The sequence below is a fragment of the Corvus hawaiiensis genome, chromosome 3, assembly GCF_020740725.1.
Source record: "Corvus hawaiiensis isolate bCorHaw1 chromosome 3, bCorHaw1.pri.cur, whole genome shotgun sequence".
NCBI lineage: Eukaryota > Metazoa > Chordata > Aves > Passeriformes > Corvidae > Corvus > Corvus hawaiiensis.
In genome coordinates, this window is record NC_063215.1 from 67,965,598 (window position 1) to 67,991,293 (window position 25,696).

Genomic DNA, 25,696 nt, shown 5'->3' on the forward strand with positions numbered 1-25,696 from the left:
CTACACTTCTACCCTCTGCTACCAATCTAAACACAAAACACATGAAGTGTCAATGTAAAGAGGAAAATGTGTGAAATCAGAACAGAGGAGACAGCAAAAATAATTCTAAACTTCTTTTTCTACATTTGTCATATTTGCAAATTATGAGAGGGATTTCACCAGAAGAGAATTAGCTTAACATAGAAATACCAGAAATGGAGAGGAAAAAGAGAGAGAAGCAGAAACATAAATGAGGAGGATGCAAGAAAGAAGCTTGAAGGATACCTTGGAGTAAGGCCACAGGTTAAAGAATCAGAGGACTGATATGAAGAGACAGGAGAGTAAACAGTAACAACAGCCAACAACAGCTGACCTGAGGCTGCTGTTAGACCAGACACCACCCACGTCCCCTGAAACCCTGTTCCTCAGCCTCACTCACCTTCAGGAGAAGCATTTACTATTTGGTGTTTAGCACTGTGGAACAGAGTAAGAGGTGACATAACTCTTGCACAGACTGGGCTCAAATTATGCTGGAAGGATACCCCTTGCCTAGACCTTTATTTTACCCTCCTTGCAACATTGTTCCAGTTGCAGCAACTGATTCTTGGTTTTATAGTACAGTGTTACACCAGAGTGAGCTTTAAATCAATATAATCACTATTCATAATTACTGAATTCTAAAAAGGCAATGGTAAATACACATAGCACCTGCATATGCTGATACTTCCACCATTGCTACTTACCTTTTATTTTCAAAACCATCAGCAGTTCCAAGAAAAATTATAACAGCAAAAGGATGTACATATAAAATACGCAATTTGATACACAGCCTGAGACTACCAATTAAGGCAAAAAGAAGGGGTTTTTACTCAGTTAAACTAGAGGAACCTAGAAAAATCTCTTTTAAGGGCTTTCTTTTTTTTTTTTTTTTTTTTTTGCTGAGTAGACCACATTTACTGCCTTCACTATGTGGGGAAAAAAGTAATCTATCATAGAATATGCTTCAAAGTCAGGTTTTTATTCCAGGCCCATGTCTCTTATCTATATGCTCCAGCATCAACTTTCTTGTTTCAGTAAATTTCTCTTATTCATCAAAGGTCCTAGCAGTGAATTTCTTCATTATTCTCCTACATATAACCAAAGACAGGGACCAAATCTTCTCTCAATTCTGGGAATGTCCACTGCTGCAGTCGAATTTGGTTCACAAAAAAGTGTACACAAACAGTGCTGGGAAATGACTTTTCTTTGTACGTGTGGTTTCAAGAAAGATTTAATTTTCATTGCTGTTTTTTCTAGCAATGAAAATTTATAATTACTATGCAGCTGCCACTGTGCAACCATTCTACCAAAATCAACACAGTACAAAGCTGTTCCCACCATACTCTGCTCAGTTTACACATTTCATTTATACTACACTGGCCCATGTTAACGCAAATAATCTTGTATGATGGGTGGAAATATTGATTTCTCTTACGTTTCAGTCCTTGCTTCCACATCAGCAGACTGCTACAGAAAGTGCTGCAGCACTGCGTCTAACTACTGGTCTGCTCAAGTAGGTGCAAAGTCAGCTTCAGCTGCTTAGGCACTTCAAGTGCCCTGTATAACAAAGAGCAAGGAGTAGGACACAAAACTTCTGTCAAGGATTGAAAGAAAGTGAATAGAATGGATGGACTAGGAAACAGTAGCAGTAACACTGGCAGTGTTGAAAGTTGAAGTTCTTTCCTACCTGCAGCTTGAAAAAGAAACACAGCGCTGTGAGAGTCTGAAATGGAAACAGCCTATTCTTTCACAACCTCCTTCTAACTGATTGAAAAAGTAGCAGCTACATTTCGCACTAGTGACAACATGCTTTTGGTCTAACAAGTGCTGAGACCAAACTGCTACTTGCAGTGCACTTGTGAGGGAAGATGATCTTGAAAGCATGCAAAAAAAAAGAGCATTTAACAGCTTTCAAGTTTCGATTTACATTTACAAATTCTGCAACCTCACATTAACATTTTCTTTGAACTAAAGAATTATTCCATTCTGTTGATTCAGTTTGTTCATTGTTCTCATTCATGAACATGAGTCTTTTAAGAGCCAAAAAAAAAAGAATCTCGTTTATTTAATCTGTCACCTGCAACACCCCAGTCATGTTAAGGTTAGAAAGCCACTGGAGAATCAAATGCCTTCAGTACTATGTTCTTTAACATAAGAATTACACTAACGACCCCACTGTGCCATGTTCAGCCTCTGAGGTCAGATTACCTTGGTGTGCCAGAGTCGCACATTTAACTAAAGAAGCTTAAAATTAGGCTTATTTGAGGACTGTACAAGAACTCGCACTGCTGGGGACAGTCAGTTTTGCTTTGAATAAAGTAGGCCATTTAAGAAATGACAGAAATTCACCTTTTCTGTAGTGGCAAGAACTCTCCCCGAACAGCTTGTGGGTGACAGCAGGCCTGCCTCAGCCGTAGCAAAGGGTACAGAATAGAAGTCACAGTCCTTCTATCTAGGCTGCTAAGCTTGAGAGTCCAGTCCGAAATCTTCCTGAGTTTTGCCAATGCATCCTGGCAGCACACCTCATGCTGGCGATGATAGAAGTGTCTCTCCACAGGAGAGAAGTGAAGCCAGTGTATATTTTCTGTCTGAGGGGGGATTTGAATCTGAAATTAAAAAAGTAAGTAAGTAATTTGCAAATAAAACTATTGATAAATGAAGTTCAGGAATTCTAAAATTCAAAACTTTTATTTACTTGGTCAATCACATCCTTCTTTGCTGATCTCCACATTATCTTCGCAATTAGACTGTAGAGAGGCCGGGGATTTTTTCTACAATAAGGTCGATATAAAAGTTGGTCCCACCAATGTTTGACCCAGTAAGGGTCAACTCCAAGAAAAAGGACTAATCCATACAAATCTGCCAAGAAAAGAAAGTGTTTATGTTTTACTACTTCACAATATGCCTCAAAAGAAATCAAGTTTCATACAAAGGCTATTAAGCATAAAGTATCAACATTCTGGCCATTATCTTTTCCACTTGTTTTCCAGCCACTACCTCAGCAAAATATTTGAAGCAGGGGACTGGTTCATGGAAGGTGGGGGTTCTCTTGTGAGAATATAGCTATTTGTGACACTTTCCTAATTTCAAGTTTAGCAGAAGAGAGCAAAGAATTCAAACCTATTCAGAGCAGAGGCAAGAGGCAGAAATTACATGATTGCATATGGTTAACTGGGCTTGCCAGGTTTTTCTAAACCAATATTGCTCAGCAGCATCACTTCAGAGCCTGCTGTGCACCGTCTGCTGCCCACAACCCTAGAAGGGGCTGCAATTCAGAAGAATTTTCACTTCTCTACTAATGCATAAGAAATTAACAAAAGACACTTAAATTGTTTTCTTGCAAATTGAGAGAATACATCTTGCTAATTCTGCCTAATTCAGAATTTTGGAATGAAATTTAAAGACATACTGACTTTAAACTTCTGTCGAAATCTTACTGGAAAAATACAGAAGTACATATTTAAATGCTGCATGTGGATATTGCAGAAACTGAGATATGTGATAATATCTTATAGTTCCTAAAAATCTGGTGGCTACATTCCTTATTCTGTTAGCTTTATGGTAATTCAGTAATCAGCTGAAAGCCTCAAGAACTTCACCAAATACAGCATAGACCAGAGGAAGAAAAATCTTGGGAATCATTTCTATGGAAGAAGCAATTGCTTACCCAGAAGTCCTATCCCACTGCATTACAGCAGCAGTGGCACAGATTGAAATGAGTCAGCAGTTTTCATCCCTGACGTGGTGAGGGCTGCCTTTGTATAGCCTGAGAGTTTGTCAACATCTATTATGAACTATGTGACATTTCAGATATGCATTAAATCAACACTGTCACACACAGGGCCTTGAAGAAGTTAATCATGACACTAAAACCAATCACTTCTTTCTACAGCTTTGCTTTATTAACTATGCATTCTCGCAACTATCAACTGTATTTATAAATTTAATTCACAATTCCAAAATGAGTGAATCTAAAATATTGATTTTTACAACTTAGTATCCAAACAACAGTCCACAAATGCTTGCACTGATTTACCCACTTTCAAACTCATTGCCCCAATGTATACCATATATTCCAAAACCCATCAGAGAACACAAGGGAGACAAAGCAGTTAGTCAGTTCCCTTCTTTTATTCTATCTCTGTCTGAAACCTTTCTACAGAAACTGAGTACCACACAAAAAGAGACAAGATAAATGACACCTGCTAACACATGGGTACCTATTCCACACATCTCAATTCATTAAGTCCTTACATAAGGACTTGAGACAGTTTTATAAGCTTTAGCACAGTATTTACAATTTATCTTCATGGCAGTGGATGCCCACAGTAGTTCATAAAGAGCTATGCAAAAAGAAAATACAGCTTTGCTGTATTTGACAGTTCAAAGGATTCTGTAACCGGAGCAGACTAACTATAGGTGCAATAGAGATGGGTTAATACTTATCCACTATGCTAAGTGAAAACTGAAGAGCAGACTTGAGACAGCTATTAGATATACAGCTTCTCTGCTCCCCAGAGTATTTGTCTAACTCAGGGAGACAAAAAGATTTCAGCTCTTCAATTTTTATATTGATACATGTATTGATGGCTTTATTACCATGCTTAAAGTTTATGGCTTACAAAGTTAGAGCACCTAATGAATTCAGAACAGAACTAGCTGACACTTTAACTGCTTCAAAGCCCTATCTAATCATCAGGATAAGGAAATCCCACAGATTACATCAAACCTCACCTTCTAATCCTCGCTGCACAGGAGTGCCACTGACACACCAGCGATTGATTCCACTCAAACGGAGTGCCATTTCAGCAGCCTAACAAAAGGACATAGAGCCAAAGGTAGGGAAGGAAAAACAGAAGAGAACACAGTCTGACGACATGTGGACCTCATTTTTGAGAAGTCTGAACATCTTTTCAGTATGTACCACTAGCAGACCTAGAAGCAGCATTGGTACAATATATTATAAAAACATATAGAAAATTTTTTATCTTTTTAGAAGGTAACTGAAAGCTGATAAAAGCCACATCATCTTCCAAGTAATCAAGTGCAATTAAGGGCTCACAGAAGGCAAACAAATAGCAAAATAAATTGTAGGTTAAAAAGAATTAAACATTACAGCCTGTACACCATTATGTAAGTAGCATTTTAGTCTTCCTGTCTTGGGCAAAAAGACTGGACAAACACTAAGTAAAATAATCCCCCCTGCAGACTGTATCCCTCAAGTTTGCAGACAGACTGCTGACTATTTTAGCTTCTAGACCCAAAGGACATATCTATGCCTCTGAACCACATCACTGAACAGGCTAGTGTCTTGTTTGAAACTATCAAACACCATATACAACAAAATGACCTAGTTCTTTAAACTGTCAGTATAGATTATGTTAAGTATTTTTTGAGCTGGATATATTTCACTGCCAAAATTCCAACAGGAGAACCATTTAATAGTAAGTATCTCCAACAGAACATTCACTTCTAAAGAACATGGGACAAGGGCAAATTATATGAGTGTACTCTGAACATTAAGAGGGGTAGAGGAAAGACTATTATTTACAAGAAACTTGTCAAAACATTTTCAAGTTAAGTGAATGCATGACCAGGAATGTCATACCTTTGCAGTAGTGCATTCAACCATTTGTGCTTCATCAAGGCAGATCCTCCACCACTCCACTGCTACTAAGGGGCTTGGTATGGCCATGTAGCGCTTCTGGTTCCTGAAGCGGCGCCCATCCTCACTGTTACTGTGGGGAATGTCTACATAGTTCAGTTCAGTGCGCAGGACGTCGTATGTGGTGATAACCACCTCCTGCTCTGCCAGCATGTGGGGCTGCAAAAAGCCATGCTTCTTCACACCTTGATACACCTACAGAGATTTATATTCAACAGCACAATAGCAAAGAAGGAACGTAAGAGACACTTCGATAAAAATGCCAAAATACCATTACAGCTTAATATGTGCATGCTTTTAGCAGTGTTCCTCATATAAAAAGAAAACATTTATAAAATCTGTATTCATATAGAGGTATGGTGGGAAATTCATCTAAGCAACCTAATAACGAATACAATAGTCATTGATGTGAAATTTATATGTATAAATTCTTGTAACTTTGCAAAACATTTATTTCCTCCTTTGAAGAAGACAGGACTTCATTATTTTCTACAACAGTTATTTGTTGTAACAGTTGTTTGAAGATTAAGTACTCTGTAAGGTTTTATGGAACAACACTATGTAAGTCATTGTTACACATCCAGTCTTCTCCTCTCCTTTACTGTAGATGTATTACTTTTCTCCCAAAAATTTTACTCACTAAAATTTAATAGATGATTAGGCAAAGACAGAAATATGCATCAATATATATAAAAATCCAGAAATTATACTCTGAGTAAAGTTCTAACTACACAAGGATTTCTACAGAGATTTAGGAGATGAAAAAAAATACCCTAGGTAAGAAACAATCCCTGTGCACTAACAGAAACCTTTCATGTTGACATTTGTTCTATTATCAGAAGTACTTTTCTTATCACCCTCATAGTGTTAAGCCAAATCCTTTTAGAAACATACAGAAGTTAAAATAACTGCTCTTTACACCTTGATGATCAGCACATGATTTCACTGTTAACGTCACTCTTAACCCTACTTTTTCTCCCAGTAATAATCTTCCTCTACATTTGTGCATATGGCAACAGTGTTTCTGTCAACTGAAAGAAACACCTGCGGATAATTTCTTTCTGTTCAGCCCCAGAGTGGTACAACAGAGCAACCAGGTCATTGCACATGAAACAAAAAAGAGAAGTGGGGCTTGGAAGGGGAAGAAAAAAGAAACAAATTAACGAAAAAAGAGCATGCTCTCTGAAGCAAACAAGAAGAAATAAACAGCTGTAGAAGTCTTAATGATTTCTTCAAGTATTTATGAATAGTTTTTCTGGAGATTTATAACTTGGCCAAGTTTTGGTTGTTTTCACAGCAGCGGGAAAAGACAATCTGCCACAAAGCAAGACTTACTGATAAATTTTAATTTCTTGATCTATTACATAAAACCATTAGAATTTCCCATGGGTTGTAAGCAGTTGAAGAGTAAAAAACACAGTTCACATGCAATGCAGAAGTTGTTAACATGGGAAACTGATTCTTTGAAACAATCTCCACTACTTTCATTTTACATTTACAGAAAATAAAACATCAAATTTTCATTTTGAAGCAACACTGAAAACAAGTCTCACAGTTGACAGCTAAAAGAAAATGTAGAATGGAAGATGTCACACAGTTTAAAGTACTGACATTCAGTATTTAAACTATTTTACTGTTACTATGTAAATCTATTTCTGGTAATTTTCATCATTAATCAAAGCTGGTAATTAACTTGGACTGGGCCCTAGGAAAACCATGCGAGTTTTACACATTTGTTATTTCCTGCATTAAATCCAATTAGACTGCTCACACAAATAGCACTGGAGGCCTAGAATTCATTTACACATTGGACAACTATGTGTAATAGCTGAAGGTACTAGATATATCCCTGAATACAAAGTTATATCAACCTGCTACTATTTTGTTCAAAATACAAGTGATTGATGGTTTTCAAAGCTCTTGATCATTACAAAGGTTCTTGACTGCTAAAAATATGAAGGACAAAACTTGACAGCATTGGTAATAAAAGACTCTTGAATACAGTGATAACTCTATTTTAAAAAATCCTGTAAAGCCATTTTTACTACAAGTATAATTAGGTTTACTCTAGTGACAGGGTTATTAGAAATCAAGTAAAAGGACAATACATGGTCTCCAAATAAGTAACATCCTAACAAATATGGCAGATGTTATAGAGACTGCCCAAATGGTAACAGTATTGTTTTCAGTAATCACAGACACCCAAGACTTCTTTTTTAAAGCCTGAGAACCAGAAACGCAAAACTACAGGGTTTACCTACTGAAATATTTTTTATCTAGAATGAAATGAGAAGCAACCGTCAGAGACCTGCTAAAGTGCAAGTGTACAGTGAGACAACACTCAAAACACCTATAGGCCTTTTTAAGTTCCTTGGTAGTCTCCCAAACAGCCGTCCCTCTCAGAAATCATGTGATGTTCCAATTGCTCAAAATTTGTTTCCAGTTGCTATACAATCTCGTCCACTGATTTATCTCCCAGTGACCAACCAAAATCGAAAAAAAAAAAGAAAATTAACTGCAGACTGTCTTTCTGGGACACTGATGCACCATATAATGCCAAAGCATTGGTCTAGCAGCAAGGAATGTCGAATTCTGACACAGAGGACAAAGACCTCTGAACTTTGAGTGATGCAGAATGTCAGACAGGAAGCCCTGAGCCTTGATAAAATAACTCTCCAGAATATGAAGCTATATAATCTTACCAGAACTCGAAGAGATGATGATCTTACATGCCTGTTGATCTCATCTACCCACTGGTGACAAATAGAACTCGGAGAAATGATCAGAGTTGCTCCTGTGGGAACTGGCTTCATTGCCACAAGGCAATGGGGACAGTAGAAGGGCCTGCTCTTCAGGTTTTCCTCTTTGTAGTTTACACATTCTGCATGCTGCCACAGGTAACATTTCAGGCACTGCACACGAGCTTTGTAGTCAGCCAATCCGAGCTCACCACAGATGCATTCAAAACGATATTCAGAGGTATTAAATGGAAATACAGAACTGGTGTGCTGTCCGCTATTGCCAGCATGTTCTTGGGAATGTGAGGACTGGACTTTTGGGATTTCCTGCTGGACATCAGCTGTAGTTTTAGAAACATCAACATCAGGATGACTGCTCACATCTTTGGAGACAAGGAGGCTGCTGTGCAAATCAGGAGACTTTGGGACCACAGTTTCCGGCTTAACATTCTTCTCTTCTACAGAGTTCTCATGATCTGCTTCAGATTTCCTGTTATTTTTACTAGTTGTACAATAATCATGTTCTTCCATGGCAATATTCTCATGTGAAGCAGTTTTAAAGACATTTTCAGATGTTACACCACTGTTTCTTGATTCTTTGGTTTGAGTTTTAGCATCAATCAATTGCTTCTTCTGAATGTTTTCTGAAGTCCTTGTTCCCTACAAAGTAAAATTAACCAGGAATTTCAGACTTTACGTTCAGACTTGTCCAGTGACATTTAACATCTACCAGTGCTACTTAATGTCTTCATTAATGACATAACCAGGGGAATTGAGTGCACCCTCAGTAAATTTGCACATGACAAGTTGAGTGGTGCAGCTGCCACACTTGAAGGATGGGATACCGTCCAGAGGGACCTGGACAAACTTGAGAAGAGGGTCCCTGGGAATCTCATGCAGTTTAACAAGACCAAGTGCAAGGTGCTGCAACTGGATTGGAGGATGAACAGATTGAAAGCAGCCCTGCTGAGAAGGACTTGGGGGTGCTGGTGGGTGAGAGGCTGGACATGACCCAGCAAAGCGCGCCTGCAGCCCAGAAAGCCAAACATGTCCTGGGCTGCATCCAAAGCAGCATTGCCAGCAGGGCCAGGGAGGGGATCCTGCCTATCTACTTACTCTTGTGAGACCCCACCTGGAGTACTGCAATCCAGCTCTGGGACCCCCAACATAAGGAGGATGTGGACCTGCTGGATTAAGTCCAGAGGAAGGCCATTAAGATGATCAGAGGGCTGGAACATCTCCCCTGTGAGGAAAGGCTAAGACAGTAGGGATTGTTCAGCCTGGAGAAGAGAAGGCTTCAGGGTGAGCTAATTATGGCCTTCCAGTACCTGAGGGAAGGCTACAAGAAGCTGCAAAGGGTCTATTTACAAGAGTACGTAGTGACAGGACAAGGGGAATAGTTTTTAAATGAAAGAGAGTAGGTTTCAATGAGATATTAGGAAGAAATTCTTCACTGTAAGCATGGTGAGACACTGGAACAGGTTGCCCAGAAACACTGAGGATGCCTCAACCCTGGAAGTGTTCAAAGTCAGGCTGAATGGGGCTTTGAGTAACCTGGTCTATTGGAAGGTGTTCCCATGGCAAAGAGTTTGGAATTAGATGATTTTTAAAGTCCCTTCCAACACAAACAACTTTCTCCTCACCTTTTTCTTTTTAATGAACATATAAACATATCTATACATAGATATTAAGGGTTTATATAAATTTCCAGTTTGAGGATTTGGTTAATGTTTACCAGTGTTTAAAAACCAGCTTCACAGGAAGAACAGCGCAACTCCCAGTGACACTATTTTAAAAGACTTATGATAGATGTAGTTAATATTTTAGCTCCAAATTTGATCTACTTATGATTCCTGCTTCTTTATTTATGAATGTCAAAGCAATTGCTGCAGTTTTCTTCATTTTTACCACTAAGTCAGTGTCACTGAACTAGTGCACACAGACAGTACAGCAGAGGGTAGCACGCAATTTGAAGAAAAAAGAACAGCCTTTGAAACAGTCTTCTGAAATAACTATGGCAGCATGTTTTACCTGCTCTTTGGTTCTTTCTCGCTTCTTCTGTTCCTTGTAATTCTTTCCCAGCTTGAAAGACCCAGCCAGACCATGTCCTTTAACTTGCTCTACCACCTGTTCTGCAATTAGCTTTTCTAGAGTTCTTTTGAGAAGCCGTCTATTTCTCTGTGTGTCGTACCTATATATAGAACTGATGTACTTAAATATTGCAATAATGGATGCTCCTTTCTTCACATTCATTTCCTTTACAGCTGCTAATATCATTACTCTTAAGCCTGTATGAAGAATCAAAACAAAACAACTTACAGCTTTAGATAAAATGAAAGTTACCTGACAGAATGCGTACTAAGGGAACTCTAAACATAGTGCACATCTAAAAAATGCAAAACAGACAGGCAGCAGTTTTGACAAGCTTTTGCTTGAGGTAGCTCTACAGTTTGCTATATTGCAGTGATTCTGAAACAACATTGGATAGCAATAGAAATAAGTCACTCAATTTTCTTACTGAGGCATAAAAAAGGCAGCTTATTTCATTTAAATGCATAAACTCTTTACAAAGACCTCTTAGTTACATGGAGCTCTGTAGCACAGAGTTCTGAGTTGGTAACTTTATTTTTAACTGTGAGTCACTTGTTTGTAGCGTGCAACCCTACATGGCAGTGCTCAGCAAAAGAATTTATTTCATTCTGAAGAAGTGAAGAGTAGCTTTGAACTCATAGTCAGTAGCCAATATAAGACAATGCTAAAAGCAAAATGTATTTTAAAAGTCATTGGAAATACTTACTGGGATACTGTATTTTTTCCTTTAATTTAGGCTCCATTTCCTTTGGTTTTTTCTTTTTACTTCCCTCTAAAGGTTGAGGTGGAACAAAGAAGTTCACAAGCTTACCCTAATGCAGACAACATTAAATAGTTATTAGCTCATGTCTCTTCACAATCACTCTGACCTTCATTAATCTTTTCACATTTGAAAATAAGCATGAGCTGATACAGATGTATGTTCTGATCCCACTAATTTGCTCAGATAGCTCATTTTTTATGTACAGTGACACATCATTCAGTTCAGTTTCTTGGCAAACAGTGTTCAGCACCCTAACTGAAACACCAAGAGCAGCCCTGAAAGCCTCTTGGGTCCTCCACTGCTTCAGCATTAAGTTGTAGCAATCTACAGCTGTAAGTGATCTAGGTTACTGAGGTGAGAGAAAAATACATATTTAATATATAGCTAGAAACACAAAAGGAAGTAAGCAATATAGATGAAGAGTCCTAGCTAGCTGTATAAAAAGTATGTTTCTCTTTTTAGGGATTGCCTCCCAAAATTTTACTCAATTATTAAAGTAATATATTAGCTGTCTGTCCCAACCACTTACATACTGAAACAGTTTCACTAACTCCAGCTCTCCAAAAGCTCTGGTCTCTAGCTATTGTTGTCAGTCGGCATCCAGGCACTTTAGTGCTTATACTCCCCTCTTCGCACTCCTTGGTGCTGATCCTCTTATACATTTAAGAATCATCTTATCCTCTCTAAGATTTGAGTCCTTTTAAGTGATAAAATTACAAGCAGGCAGATCACTCTGATAAATGTACAATGAAACTGACTGCCATGATTTCCAAGAGATGGAATTCACAAAGTGATAAGAGTTTACTTAAGAATAATGGTTCTTTCCCTTCAGAAAGAATTTTTGGGTTTAGTGGATGTGCCAAGTTTTCACAGTATGCATGATGAGGAAAGTGAAAAGACGAAAAACTGTTGCTAAATAAGCTCATTTATTATATGAAATAGAGGGAGAGTAGAAATCTTTATTCAGAACACAAGCTGTCCCTATTTTAGGACAGAACACATGTCTAACGGATGTTTGACATCCATCAGTACAATGAAGTGGAGAATGACCTCCAACATAGTAAATTAAATTATGTATTTATACACTCCTGAAGCATGTGCAAACTATATTAACAGTGCAGTTGCCTGATAAAACCATTGAACAATGGCAAAGGATCAACAGCTTCTTGTGCAAACTATTCCACCATTTATGCTGCCAAGTATCATGTCCTACAAAGAGGAAAACTTTCACAGTAAAACAGCTTTACATATGGACTTCTATAAACCAGAAATCAATAAATTAAAGAAGTGCACTTGCATTAATTCTGAAAAGCATTTTCTTCATAGTAACTCTCACCCTGGTTTCCTCACCTCAGGTAATGTCAGATCATCTTGTTTAATGTCTGGTCCGGTATGATTCAGAATAAGAGCCAACACTTCTACTGTTTTTCCAAGACCCATCTCATCTGCCAAAATACCTCCAGGCCACTGGGGTCCAGCAGTTGGATATTCACGGATAATACTAAAATTCAAGTACATTCCCAGTGAAAGTCAGTAACTACAGGATGGTGTGACAGAGAAGCATGAGTTCAGGGACACACAGCATAACTTCAGCTAGGCAAAGTTTGTAAGGTGAGGCATTATCTTTTACCAGTTAAACTGAGATTAACAAAAACTAGCAAGCTTTTTGGGTGTATGAACCTGACCGAGACAAATATGTATGGCAGAATTTTTAGAATTTTTTCACCTCCTAATAGGCCTTTCCCTGCTAACCTTAGCATATCATAGCATTAGTCTCGAAAACTTTGAGATATTCTTATATTCACATGTGACAAAGATCAGAAAGTTATATAGGGAAAAATAAAAAGCAAACTAGCAATCAAAAGGTTCTATTCTAACCAAATTAATGAGAAAAGAGAAAGAGATCTAGTAATGCAATACCTAGCATTAATAAAAAGCATTATACTTCCCCCTTCCTTTGGACTTTAAAAACATTGGATCAGAAGGTCAAAGTCTCCAATACTCTAAGTTAAAAAATTGTTAATATTAAACCACTATTGACATTGTTTTAAAAAAAACTTTAATAGTTACATCTTCAACTTGAGATCTACATATCTACCTGTGCATTACATACTCCAGTTTGTGCTTTTTTTGAAATTAAAGGTATCCCTGTTCTAATTCTTCAGTTGCTAACTGAAAAACAAGTAATGGAATATCTTACACCATACGGGATAAAGCTACCTCTATGGTTTTCACAAAGCACAACCCTGAGGTGTCCTCAGCAAGAGCAACTATAAAAACGTACCAGCCAGTGAACGGATTATAGTAGATTTTCACTCCATCCAGAGTGATCACCTCCCGCCATAAGAAGTGCAGCGTGTTTTCTATGGAGAAAGCGTTCATGTTACTATGATGAGGTTTCTCTATTAACAGCACACTCCTTAGAATTATTCAGCCTTTTTGTGACATTAAGAGACAAAAAGCTGAAGTCCACCTCCACAGAGCTTCATGACCAACATGATACATCAACTGCTGTTCAGCAAGACCTAGTTTATAATTTAGCATACTACCCAAACAGGGACTTTTACGAAACTATTAATGCAATAATTCACAGAACTTCTAATCAAACAGCAAGGAAACATTACTGCTGACAATACAATTGCACTTCCCTTCATTATGCAAGTTTTTCAGATCCATATACTTGCCACTACTTGGAGTACTTGTGTGGTTCTCTCTGTGAAGCATCCAATTGACAGCCTCACTTTGGTATGGCCTCAGAATGGGAATTAGTGCAGGATGCTGCACGTCCTTTCTCAGTAATTGGATATCCTGCTGATGAGTGTGCCGTACAAAGTCATAAAGCTCTTCAATATTTTGTCGCTCTAGTTCCATGTCAGATTCTTCTCCGTCTTCCTCCAGCTCATCTACATACAAGTAATTCAAGACATGCATTATCAATCAACTTGGGACAACTTTTCAGTAAATTTTTCTGCAACATATTTAGTTTGCACATATGAAAACAAGCAAAGCAAAATGTCATCTAAACATATGCCATGACTGCCTCTGACTCAGCTAGCAGCAGTAGCAAACAATGAGCAGTTTAATACTTGAAATAAAGTAAAACATTGTAATAATAACAACAACAGTAATAATAACAGTAATAGCAATGAAAAGGAAAAAGAGAGAGATTAGGAAAACCCAAGAAACAAGTGATGCACATACAATTGCTTATCTCTCACTGATCAATTCGCAGCCCATTCCCAAGTGTCAGCTGATGGCTTCCAGCCAACACCCACCAGTTTATAAACTGAGGATATTGTTATTCCTCAGTTTATAAACTGAGAAATATCCCTTTGGCTATCCTGGCCATGCTCCCTTCCTTCTTGTGCACCTGCTCACCAGCAGATCAAGGACTGAAAAGTCCTTGACTTGGGGTAAGCACCACTCAGCAAGGAGTAGCACCTCATTGTGTTACAAACATTATTGTCACACTGAACCCAAACACATGGCACGGGATCAGCTACTAAGAAGAAAATTAACTCTATCCCAGCTGGAACCAGGACACCTAAAAGTTAACATGCTGTGGTGATCACAGATGTATACATAATCAGGAAAGCTCGTTCTTTAGAATGTAGGTATAGAATGACCAGATCTTATTTATTTAATAAAGACCTTCCACTAAAAATTTCCAATCAGTACAGAATCTCAAGTATCTCATGTTTCTGATTTAAGTATTAATACAGGTCAATGACCTTATAGAAAGGAAAAAAATATAGTGGGTTGCCAAGGATTTGCACATTTTTCATGCAATAAAGCCTTTCTTTAAAAAATTACACATTTAAAAAAACAATACAGGAGAGTCTCTTCAGAGACCTTTCAAGTTAACTTTAATTTTTTTCATCTGGATAAGAAAATTGTAGCAGCAGGACAACATGCAATTCTCACCACTTGCATCACTGCAAAAATTCAGACAAGGCATACTTTCAAAATTAAAAACACTCCTCAAGAGAAGTGTGCACCCTTCAGGACAGAAGGCCTATCTGTCTTTTCTACACTGTAGGAAAGAAGGCCTTGTGCTTATGTATTTTTCACATAATTTGGATATATGGGCAGACACAGAACTTAAACAACATAGAACAAAAATTCATGAAAAATTCAAGTATTGGCATTCTAGAAAACAGATATGAGAGAATGAAAGACTTGGAGGACAAGTTTTGACAGTGTTTTAGGCCTAAAATTAAAACATCAGTATCAAAAAAATACAGACCAATTCTAACCCTAGCTAGCACTGGAAATAAATTCACCCTGCAGAATTTTGATTTAAAAAAAAAAAAATTGGAAGCAAGTCAAGGCCATCATTTTCAGCATGTTAAAGTATATTTGACATTCTAATTAAACAGCTAATGGCTGGCACACTTAAATTTTAATTCTGATACCTCAGGCTAACAAGAAGAGATATACCTGGCAAAAACCAGAAAGCTTAATCTTAGGATAAGGTTCAGGAGCTGCTATTGGGACTCTCTTTCATGAAAAGCAAAAGCTTTCTTTCACTCGAATGGGTGGCTAAGGTAAAGAATGATTTCCAAAACAAAAGCAGGAAATTATATGCCTATATATGGCAGCCATCAGTGCCCCCCCCCCCCCCCCCCAAATGCTTTTAAATCAAAAGGAACACTTTCAGTGCTTCACAAGAGAAACAAGAATATGGAAAGACATTAAATTTCTATATATTCATGAAAACTTTACATATGACTTGTAATGTGAAGAAGGCAATCAGAGTTATTAATGAGCCAGCCAAATGAAAAGCACCAAGCAAAGCACTCCGCTTTATATATTAAAGAAGCCATTCAAAGGGAGCCTGTAACACACATCCCTCACTTTAGGAAAAGAACAGAAAATTAGAGTATTTGCAAAGTATAACTTTGATCAATGAATTTGATATATAATGACACCTATCATCATATTTGCTAAAATAACAGTCTTCCAATCTCACATTTTTAAGCATAATAAATTGGCTTCTATATGAACTCGGTCTATCCAGAATTTTAGAGGGGAACAAAGACCAAAATATAATTTAAAGCAAATTTTTTTTTAATATAATTGGATTTTTTTGTACATACCTGTCTTGTTTCGTTCATTCTTTCAGAGATTTCTTTTTCATGATTAAATGGTTCTATGTACCACAGGGATTTTGAAAAGGATGCTAGGGAAGTTTACCCCTCTTTCAGTTATTTATTAAACAGTGAATATTTAATTATGCTTTCAACCATTTAAAAATGTAATTCAATTACAGAGGTCTCATCTTAATCTTTTTTACATTTGAGAAACAGATGGTATTGTATTATCTAAAAATTCAGTTTCTTTGATGCTTTTCAAGTACTGATTTAATTCCTTCAATGACTGAACTACAGTTCTGCTATTGCATCTACAGTAGGATCTTTCCTTCTCCAGATTGCTGTATAACACTATCTACATTAATGAAAAAAGCCTAGATGAATACTCGTTGCATCACATGTGGTAGTAAATAATGCAAATACCAAAAACATCATTGTACAAAGAATGTATTCTTCTTAAGAAAACTGAAGGCAAATGGTATACAATACATACCATTGCCAGCTACCTTGCTCCATGACATTATGGGAAAACAAAATCTGAGCCATTTACCATTCACTGGAACAGACAATTCAACAGACTTTTTAATCTTTTTTTTTTTTAATTTTAATTATAAAGACTATGGGTTTTTTCATACTAAGAAAACATTTTGCTGTATCTGTAAGCAATTTATGCCCATGTGTTCACTGAAGCTACAAGAAGCGGCATGTAATACTATACAGAAGATACAAGCTATTATAAAACCAGCAACTTATTAAAACAAACAAAATAAATGTCTACAAACAATTTTCTCAAAAAGGGGGTTAACTCTGCAAGCAGTTTTTGAAATTCACGCAGCTTCTCCATAATGTGCACCATTATCGAGCCAGTAGGGAAGGTGTCCTGCTGGATGCATTGTCTATGTCTGCAAAGAAAGAAGGGCTGGCAGGTGATGTGTTGGCTGGAGGCTGTCTTGAGTATGGCAATCACGAAATGGTATGTTTTTGATTCTTGGAGAAGTAAGGTGGGGTGCCAGCAGAACTGCTACCTTGGACTTCCAGAGCACAGACTTTGGCCATTTAGGAGTCTGTCTGACAGAGTCCCATGGAAGGCAGTCCTGAAGGGCAAAGGGGCTGGACATTCCTCAAGAATGAAATCTTAAAGGTACAGGAGCAGGCTAGCCCCATGTGCCAAAAGAAAAGATGGCAGAGAACATCTGGCTGAACAGGGAGCTTTGGCTGAAACTCAGGGAAAAGAGAGAGTTTATGATCTTTGGAAGAAAGGCCTGGCAGTTCAGGAGTACTACAAGCACGTTGTGAGGTTACTGTATTCAATTTTGGGTCCCTCACTACAAGAAAGACATGGAAGCGCTGGAGCATGTCCAGAGCAGAGCAACGAAGCTGGTAATGTATCTGGAAGACAACTGCTATGAGGAGCAGCTGGGGGAGCTGGGGTCATTTAGCCTGGAGAAAAAGTAGATGGGGGGTTGGGGGGGGGGGGACCTTAGACTCTCTACAGCTACCTGAAAGGAGGTTGTAGTGAGGTGGGGGTCGGTCTCTTCTCCCAAGTAACTGAACACGAAGAAATAACCTCAAGTCGCACCAAGGGAAGGTTAGATTGGGTAACAGGGAAAAATTTCTTCCCATAAAGGGTTGTCAAGCATAAGAACAGGCTGCCCAGGGAAATGGTTGAGTCACCATCACCAGAAATATTTAAAAGATATGTAAACGTGGCACTTAGGGACATGGCTGAGTGACTTGGCAGTGCTGGGTTAAAACCAAAATGATTCAATGATTCAATATTAAATATTTTATCACTTTTTTTTTCAGATTACTTAATGCATCTATGCTATTCTTGCCATAAAATAGACGAACTTCTGGCCACAAAGTCTCAAAACCATCTAGAAGAATATTAACAGAATTAACAGAGTACAGTGAGGAAAACAAATATATAAAAATTAAATGTAGCAATAGAGAGGTCATATACTTTATTTGTGTAAACGCTTGTACACAACTCCATCAGCATTAGAATTTGCTCATCAGTGGGGGGGAACAAGAAGCTTCATTTTGGAATGTTATTGGATAGATTTCACTTTAGATATTGACAAGTGTTAAAATACATACTTAGGTGTAATTTTACAAAAAGCTCGACTAATTCTGTTTAAAAACAGGTGGAATTTAAACAGAGACTAAGTTGTTAGAAACGTTTAAGAGGAATGCATTCATCAGCACAGAATGAAGGCTGTATTATTTTGTGCAACATCAGTAAGTAGGTGCTCAGAAACTGTTAAGAAATGAAACTAGTTTCACAGTGCATAGTCACCTGGGGTTTTCCCTCACAAGTATTTTTTACTTCTGTGACATGCTTTTTCTGAATTCAAAGCAGAACATAATGCACACTATGGACTTACACAGTGGTTTAGTGACCATGTTTTGTTCTCTAACACTTTCAGGATAATTCTTTACCTTTCATTTGGTTTCACTAACACTGAACATTAAAGTTGATGCATTTACTGAGCTATACACCTACCTACTGAACTACAGCCCTACTTGCAACAGTTAGCAAAGAAGATAAAATTTTTTTCTTCTGCGCTGTTTTATATTCAGCTATTGAACTTCTACTGAAACTCCACTGCCTAGTCTGCTTGCAAGCTTTTAGCTGTTCTTCATCTGTTATGTTGAATAATACATTTAAACATGTTGATACCATTTCACCAATCATTCATTCTTTTTCTCAAAGCATTAGTAATAAATTAAGCTGCACATGTCTTTGTAGGACTTGATTGGTGATTAGCAATCATTTATTTCTGTTCTCCACGTCAGCTATTTTACTTTGTCATTTACATGTAATTCACTGGCATGAAATCAAGACTCTATTATTATTTTACAGCACATAAAAATGCACATGCTGAAAAATGGTCAGAATCTTTACCAGCTGGCAATGTAGCCCCTTTATGAACCTGAGCTGGTTGCATGGCTTCTGAAAAGCTAAGGCATGACAACCCAACTGCTCAGGTCTACATTCTTGCTCCAGTAACTTTGAGGGGCATGTCTTCCCTTTCAAAAAGTGCCTCTACACCTGTAAGCTACACTGAACCAGGTAGAACAAATAAACATCCCTTTAGTGTACTGAAGACAAATGCCCCAGGTTTCAGCAGAAAATTACTCTGGATCCCAAAATAAGTCACCAGTCATTTTCTTCACAAACTCCTTCCCCCAACTTTTCCACAATGAGAAGATATGCAGAGAAGAAAACTGTGCTTTCTGCTATAGCATTACTTTCATTTCAGCACTCTATCATATGCCTTAGACATCTCAAGTCTACAAATTCTCTGGCAACTATTCTGCTTCTAATACATTTATGATAATGTATTTCTCCTAATGGATTTAAAACCATTACTATTCATTTCTAGACCTTAAACTATTTATTCTTCAGACCTCTTCTTGAATCTGCTTTATTGTGCTTTCAAACCTAAACTGACATATCTGTGTCAGTCAGACTTCAGTTTTTGGAAGGATGATTTCTTACGTGCAGTATCTTCCCCACTTACTGAGTTATCCTGGCCCATCCCTTGGTATGCCTCAAATCTTTCCTTACAGTTGCACATCTGTTCTTCGCAGCAGGTAAGGATGTTCAGATTTTATTCTGTTAGCTCTTCCTTTTAGCTTCTCTTCAGCAAAGTTGCCTGATTTTTTATACAACTCTGCCTTTTCTAATTAACTGAAGTTATATTTGGGGGGGGTGCTAGGCTTCTGTTGCAAGAACACACACTCACTATACTACAGTCACTGAATCAGTCTTCAGCCAACATTTTGAATCAATTCTATACTCAGGAACGAAACAAAGGTTGGTTAGGTTGCTTGGTTGGGGGTTTTTTTGTCCTCAAGTTTCCTAAGACATCACAACATAAAGTCATTGTTTATCACTCTATAAATCTGTAATACTACTAAGTGTAATCTGGCAAACATATCTTTAATTCTAAAATGATAGCAAGGCCCATGTTTGTCAATCTGCAGTGGTATATTCTCAAAACTGTCATAGAGCTGCATTCTGTAGTATTTTACATTGTAACTTCTTTACAGTATAAACCAAACCGAAAGCTATCACTGCAGTTGTGTGACAGGCACCAACCTGGGAACAAATTTTCCAAATTTAATTCCTGGTTCTTTTAAACTGATCCTGTATAATTCGGACAAGATACTGTAGATCTGTTCAAAAAACACACATGAACTGGTGAAAACTGCATTTACTCCCAAAAAAGTAAGGACACAAAACATTTCTGTGCTTCAGTACCTTATCTGTAGAGAAGAACTATCATCTCTAATTTCAGCATAAACAAATTAGCAAATGATTAATGGTCAGATAATAGTATTGAGTGAATTACCTAACAACATTGCCTGGAAAATAAGAGTTGCTCTGTATGGCAGGAACTACTATTTTCCCTTACATTTTCAACTACTACACAAGACAAGCTCTAACAACAAAAAATGTTCCTGTTCATCAACAATCAACTTTATGGCATTACCTGGAATTAAAAAACTGTAGAACTTTTCCATGAGTTTTTGAATCATCTGATTAGCTTTTTTGGGTCTTCCACCTCCGTCACTGAGAAACTCAGGTTTACTTAGCCCAGCTTCAAGAAGGTAAATCCCAACCTGTGAAAAGGTTATACAGCTAACAATTTAATTAACTGTTAAATTGACAAGAAAATTATAAACGGAAGAGCATGAAAATAACAACAGTGGTTTGAACATTAGCAGGTACAGACAGATATAATAAATCTACTAAAACAAACATGTAGAGGAATTACAGCTAAAAGCTTCTGTGATTCCTTCAGGTAATACATTGCTAATGGTGAAAAAGAAAACATTTCTAGGAAGAAACACACCGAAAACATTACAAAAGCATTTAGAAACTATACATTTTCATTTCATTATAAATATATAGTAGCTGCCAAACCTTGTTGTTCAGATGTTTTTATCTTGTATTTCAAACAAACAAACAAAAAAACTTTCAAAATGCAAAACAAGTATAATGAATGCATACCTTTAAAGCCTGAGCCTCTCCAGCTCTTTGATAAAGTCCAATTATCTTTTTCTTTTGCAACCATCTCAAGCCTTCCAATATTTCACCACTTAAAGTTGCTCTCACCAAAATACGTTGTTCGTAAGTGCCCAGGTATTCTTTTGTTTCATTACTGTACTCTTCTTCACTTCTTTCATGAACACAGACCTGCAGCTCATCATCAGAGTCTCCTCTCATTAAAGTAAAGCTCCTGTCACGGAATTCATCAGCTAGAATTTGCTCAGAAGGCAGATGAAGAGCAAATTCTCCCAACAAAGCCTCCCAGGACCTATCTGCATGGTATGGCAAGACTATAATATTTAGCTGTACAGACACAGGAGTCAAGACGGAATAAGAGTCTTCTTCATCATTAACTGCCAAAAACTTCACAGATTTTGAGCCACTGCCTTCTTTCTGTACAAGATCTTCATCAATGCTATCATCGTTTATAACAATGAAAGATGCAGAAGTGCTTGGAACTGGAATATGGTCCTCATTCGTTAGTTCATCATCTGATGTCACCATCTCATTTCTCCGGTCTTCATGCATATTCCAGCAGAGCTTTTTCTTCTTCTCCTCATCCACTTTGGATGGAGGTGCACGTTTTCGACGACTACTCATTTTGCCGTTTTCTCAATGGTATTTTCAGTATCTGCAAGGTGAAGTAAATCAGTCAACAACAGGCACTGCAAAATCAAATGCCCACACTAGAATTTCACTCTGCAAAATTCTGGAACACAAACATAAGTACTATGCAGTCAAACTGTTCAGAAGTATTAGCTTTAGAGGGCCTCTCCTGTTCCTGCACCATCACACAAAGCTGGACATGAAGCACAGTCTTGTATGAGATTTTCTAATTTTGCCAGACAGCTACAGACAAAGATCAACAAGAGTGCTTCATTTCAGAGATGTTACTCAGAATCTTGTGGGACAGATATAAACCAAGAAACAGTGGAATCCTTCACAGTTGGGGGTGGAGGGAGACAGCAAAAAAACCCAAAACAAACGGAAAACAAAAGTGAAGGAAGTACAGGAGATTTGGGGATGGGTGTGGGGTAAACACACATAAAATTCCTTTTTCCTTTCAAAGCCTACATAGAACTGAAACTTAAAGCAAACTTGACACAGGGCTAGTCTGAAGCTGCCACTACATAAGATATGGTTTAGAGCCCAGGCTATGAAGTTCTGTCCTTCAAAGCCCCCAGTGACCTTCCTACTAATATTGAATAATTTTCCCAGGAAACTGTGCATCCTGGGCCCTGGATATACAAACTGCTTGCAGAAGAGCCCTTAGTTATCTATTGTACATTTGAGGGGAACCAATCACAAAACTAAATGCAAAGTCGTACTGATTCCGACTAACTGCAAACCTAAGTCAAGATGGACATCCAACTCCTTAACTGAACCTGGGCACAAAACTAATTCTGTGGATAAAATACCAGAAAATAAAGTACACCTGCTAAACGGTATATATGAAGAAGCAAATTATAGAATATTAGACCAATCTGGGAAACTAATAACTACATAGTCAAAACCACACGCTCTTAATGAAATACTCAAACAAGTAGTAACTTTTTTTCAATAAAAGATTTTTTACAAGGAGTTTGAACACAGCAACAGATCTATGACCTCATTTTACATTTTGTCAGTATAGATATTGGTGTCAACTCAGCTTGTGCATACAACTTCTAAAGGAAGGTAGGAAGATGAGAGGAAGCTCATTCCAAGCTACTTCTGAACCTAGTATGCCATACCCTAATGTTAAAGCGGCTTATGCTGGAACAAACAGAATTCCTATTACTGAATAATTTTAGAGGGGTCTTGGGGAAAAAAAAACCAGACACAAACCATAACAAACACTAACTGATAATTCATGAAAGCCGAAGGAAATATCCTGGAATACACAAATCTTGCTGTGTTTGAATTTCAAACACAGAATCACAAAATCAATTAGGTCGGAAAAGTCCTCTGCGATCATTGAGTCCAACCAGTGACTGAATACCACCTTGTCAACTACTAGATCATGGCACTCAGCGCCACATCCCATCTCACCTTAAACACTGCCAGGGACAGTGACTCTACCACCTCCCTGGGCAGCCCGTTCCAATACCTAATCACCCTTTCTGTGAAGAAATTCTTCCAAAGGTTTAACCTAAACATTCCCTGGCGCAATTTAAGGCCGTTTCTTCTCATCCTGTCACAGCTGTCCGAGAAAAGAGGCCGACCCCCACCTGGCTACAGCCTCCTTTCACGCAGTTATAGAGAGCAACTCTCTCATAATTACACAACAGAATTAAGGGAAGGAAGGGCGAGTTTTCCAAAATAATGCTCACGCACACGGAGCGATGCTGACAGCACTCGAAGCAAATCCCGACGGCGAGCAAACACTGCATTTAACCGAGAGGCAGAAGGGTCCCCGCGGCATCCCGGCCTACACGTGCACACCAGCTTGGGCATCGCACTCTCCGAGACAAACGGGAGGGAACAGCTCTGTGTGACTGGGGTCTGCTTACAGCTCCCGCGACCAGCAGACGCCCGTGCCTACAAGGCGAAGTGGCAGCCGCACACGGGGCAGATGAAGCGGCCGGAGCTGTCCGCACAGGCAGCTCCGCGGCTTCACCGCCGCACCGAGCGCTCGCCGCCCCCGGGGCCGGGGCCTCCCGCACCGCGCTCCGCCGCAGGGACGCGGACAGCTCTCATTGTCTCGCAGGAAAGTGACTAGAAGCTCGGGAAGGCGAGTCCAGCAGGGCGATGCGATACCCTCGGCAGTCGGCACTGTACCACCGCGACACCTGCCACCGGCGGGGTCTGCGCGGCTGCGGTGACCCCCGGTCACCGTGCAATCGGCCCGCGGCATTCCTGCGGCCACTCGCACAGGCCCCGGGCCGCCAGGCCCCGCCGCCGCCGCCCGCGGCACGGCCGCCCCGACGCGCAGGGCGAGCGGCGCAGGCGGAGCGGCCGCTCACGGCCGTAGCGGAGAGCGAGGGGCGGCCCCGGCGAGGGGAGGGGGGCGCGGAGCCGCGGACGTACCGGAGCGGTGACGCTGCTGCCCCGGCGGCCGCGGCTCCTCCCGGCTCAGGCGGGGCCCCCCCGCGCGCCGGCGGCGGGGGGGGGGGAGCGGGGGGGGGGGGGGGGCGCGAGACCGCGCCGCCCCTGGCAGCGCCGGACGGAGCCCCCGGGCTGAGGGGAAGGGGGGTGGGGGGGCGGGCACGAGGGCCGCGCGCATCCGCGCTGGCCCAAGCGGCAGCCAATGGGCTCCGGGAGCCGCGGCATTTGCCCCGCCCCTCTCCTTACGTCAGCGGAACAAAGAGACACGAGGGGCGGGGACAGCGCAGGCGCAGTTGGGTGCGCCCCCAGCGAGGGGGCGGGGAAAGCGGCCGTGCCCGCAGCGGGGCGGGGCTGGGGGCGGGGCGAGCGCTGCGCTGTGACGTCATGTCGGTGGGCGTGGCCGCGCGGCGCGCGGGCAGGGTGGCGCCGAGAGGTGGGCGCTGGGGCGGGGGGCGTGGGAACCTGGTGCGGTCCGGGGATGCACGGGAAGTTCCACCTCAGCGTGGGGAAGTGCTTCACTGGGCGGGTGGCTGTGCACTGGAACCCATTGTCCGGAGGGGCCGTGGAGTCTCCCTCACTGGAGATGCTCCAGGACCGTCTGGTCGCAATCCTGTGCCACGTGCTCCAGGATGATCCCGCCTGAGCAGGGAGGTTGGACCAGATGACCCCCTGTGGTCCCTTCCAGCCTCACCCACTCTGTGATTTTGTGCCTGAAACACTTGGCAGAAGAGAGAGGACTGTTCAGGCATCTGACAAAAGCGATTAAAAGAGCGAGTTTCCGGGCTGTTAGCACTGTGAAAAGGCAAAATCAGGCCAATTAATTTTAAACAACAAATATCATTTCAGTAAAAACCACGGAAAGAAGCTGGTGAAGTTGCTGAAGGGTCTGAAGCACAAGTCCTACGAGGAGTGGCTGAGGGAGTCGGGGTTGTTTAGCCTGGAGAAAAAGAGTCACGGGGGGACCTTATCGCTCTACAGCTCCCTGAAAGGAGGGTGTAGCCAGACCTCGCAGGAACCAGCGACAGCATGAGAGGACATAACCTCAAGCTGTGCCAAGGGAGGTTTAGGTTGGACATTGGGCGTAATTTTTTCACAGAAAGAGTAATTTAACATTGGAATGGGCTGCCCGGGGAGGTGGTGGAGTCACCTGTGTCTGGAGGTGCTCAGAAAATGACTGGACATGGCACTTAGTGCCATGGTATAGGTGACAAGGTGGTGTTCGGTCCGAGGTTGTACTCG

At 40.0% G+C, this 25,696-nt stretch overlaps 1 protein-coding gene across 2 annotated transcripts in view; it reads right to left on the reverse strand.

Moving 5' to 3' along the window:
- The window catches only part of SHPRH (SNF2 histone linker PHD RING helicase), a 50,990-nt gene extending 26,452 nt beyond the window's left edge, over positions 1-24,538 (reverse strand). Inside the window, exons 1-13 of one of the 2 annotated variants that reach the window (XM_048297635.1) lie at positions 24,440-24,538; positions 21,392-22,061; positions 20,871-21,000; positions 13,960-14,178; positions 13,560-13,638; positions 12,626-12,776; positions 11,219-11,324; positions 10,453-10,709; positions 8,386-9,081; positions 5,627-5,878; positions 4,753-4,831; positions 2,714-2,877; positions 2,368-2,624 (exon numbers count right to left, since the gene is read on the reverse strand). In XM_048297635.1, the coding sequence (XP_048153592.1) occupies positions 2,368-2,624; positions 2,714-2,877; positions 4,753-4,831; positions 5,627-5,878; positions 8,386-9,081; positions 10,453-10,709; positions 11,219-11,324; positions 12,626-12,776; positions 13,560-13,638; positions 13,960-14,178; positions 20,871-21,000; positions 21,392-22,030 (3,029 nt within the window). In that variant the 5' untranslated portion in view covers positions 22,031-22,061; positions 24,440-24,538. Of the gene's footprint in view, positions 1-2,367; positions 2,625-2,713; positions 2,878-4,752; positions 4,832-5,626; positions 5,879-8,385; positions 9,082-10,452; positions 10,710-11,218; positions 11,325-12,625; positions 12,777-13,559; positions 13,639-13,959; positions 14,179-20,870; positions 21,001-21,391; positions 22,062-23,746; positions 24,230-24,439 lie in introns of those variants that run through there. The other variant, XM_048297636.1, reaches the window with a different exon arrangement.
- Between the last annotated feature and the right edge of the window lie 1,158 nt (positions 24,539-25,696).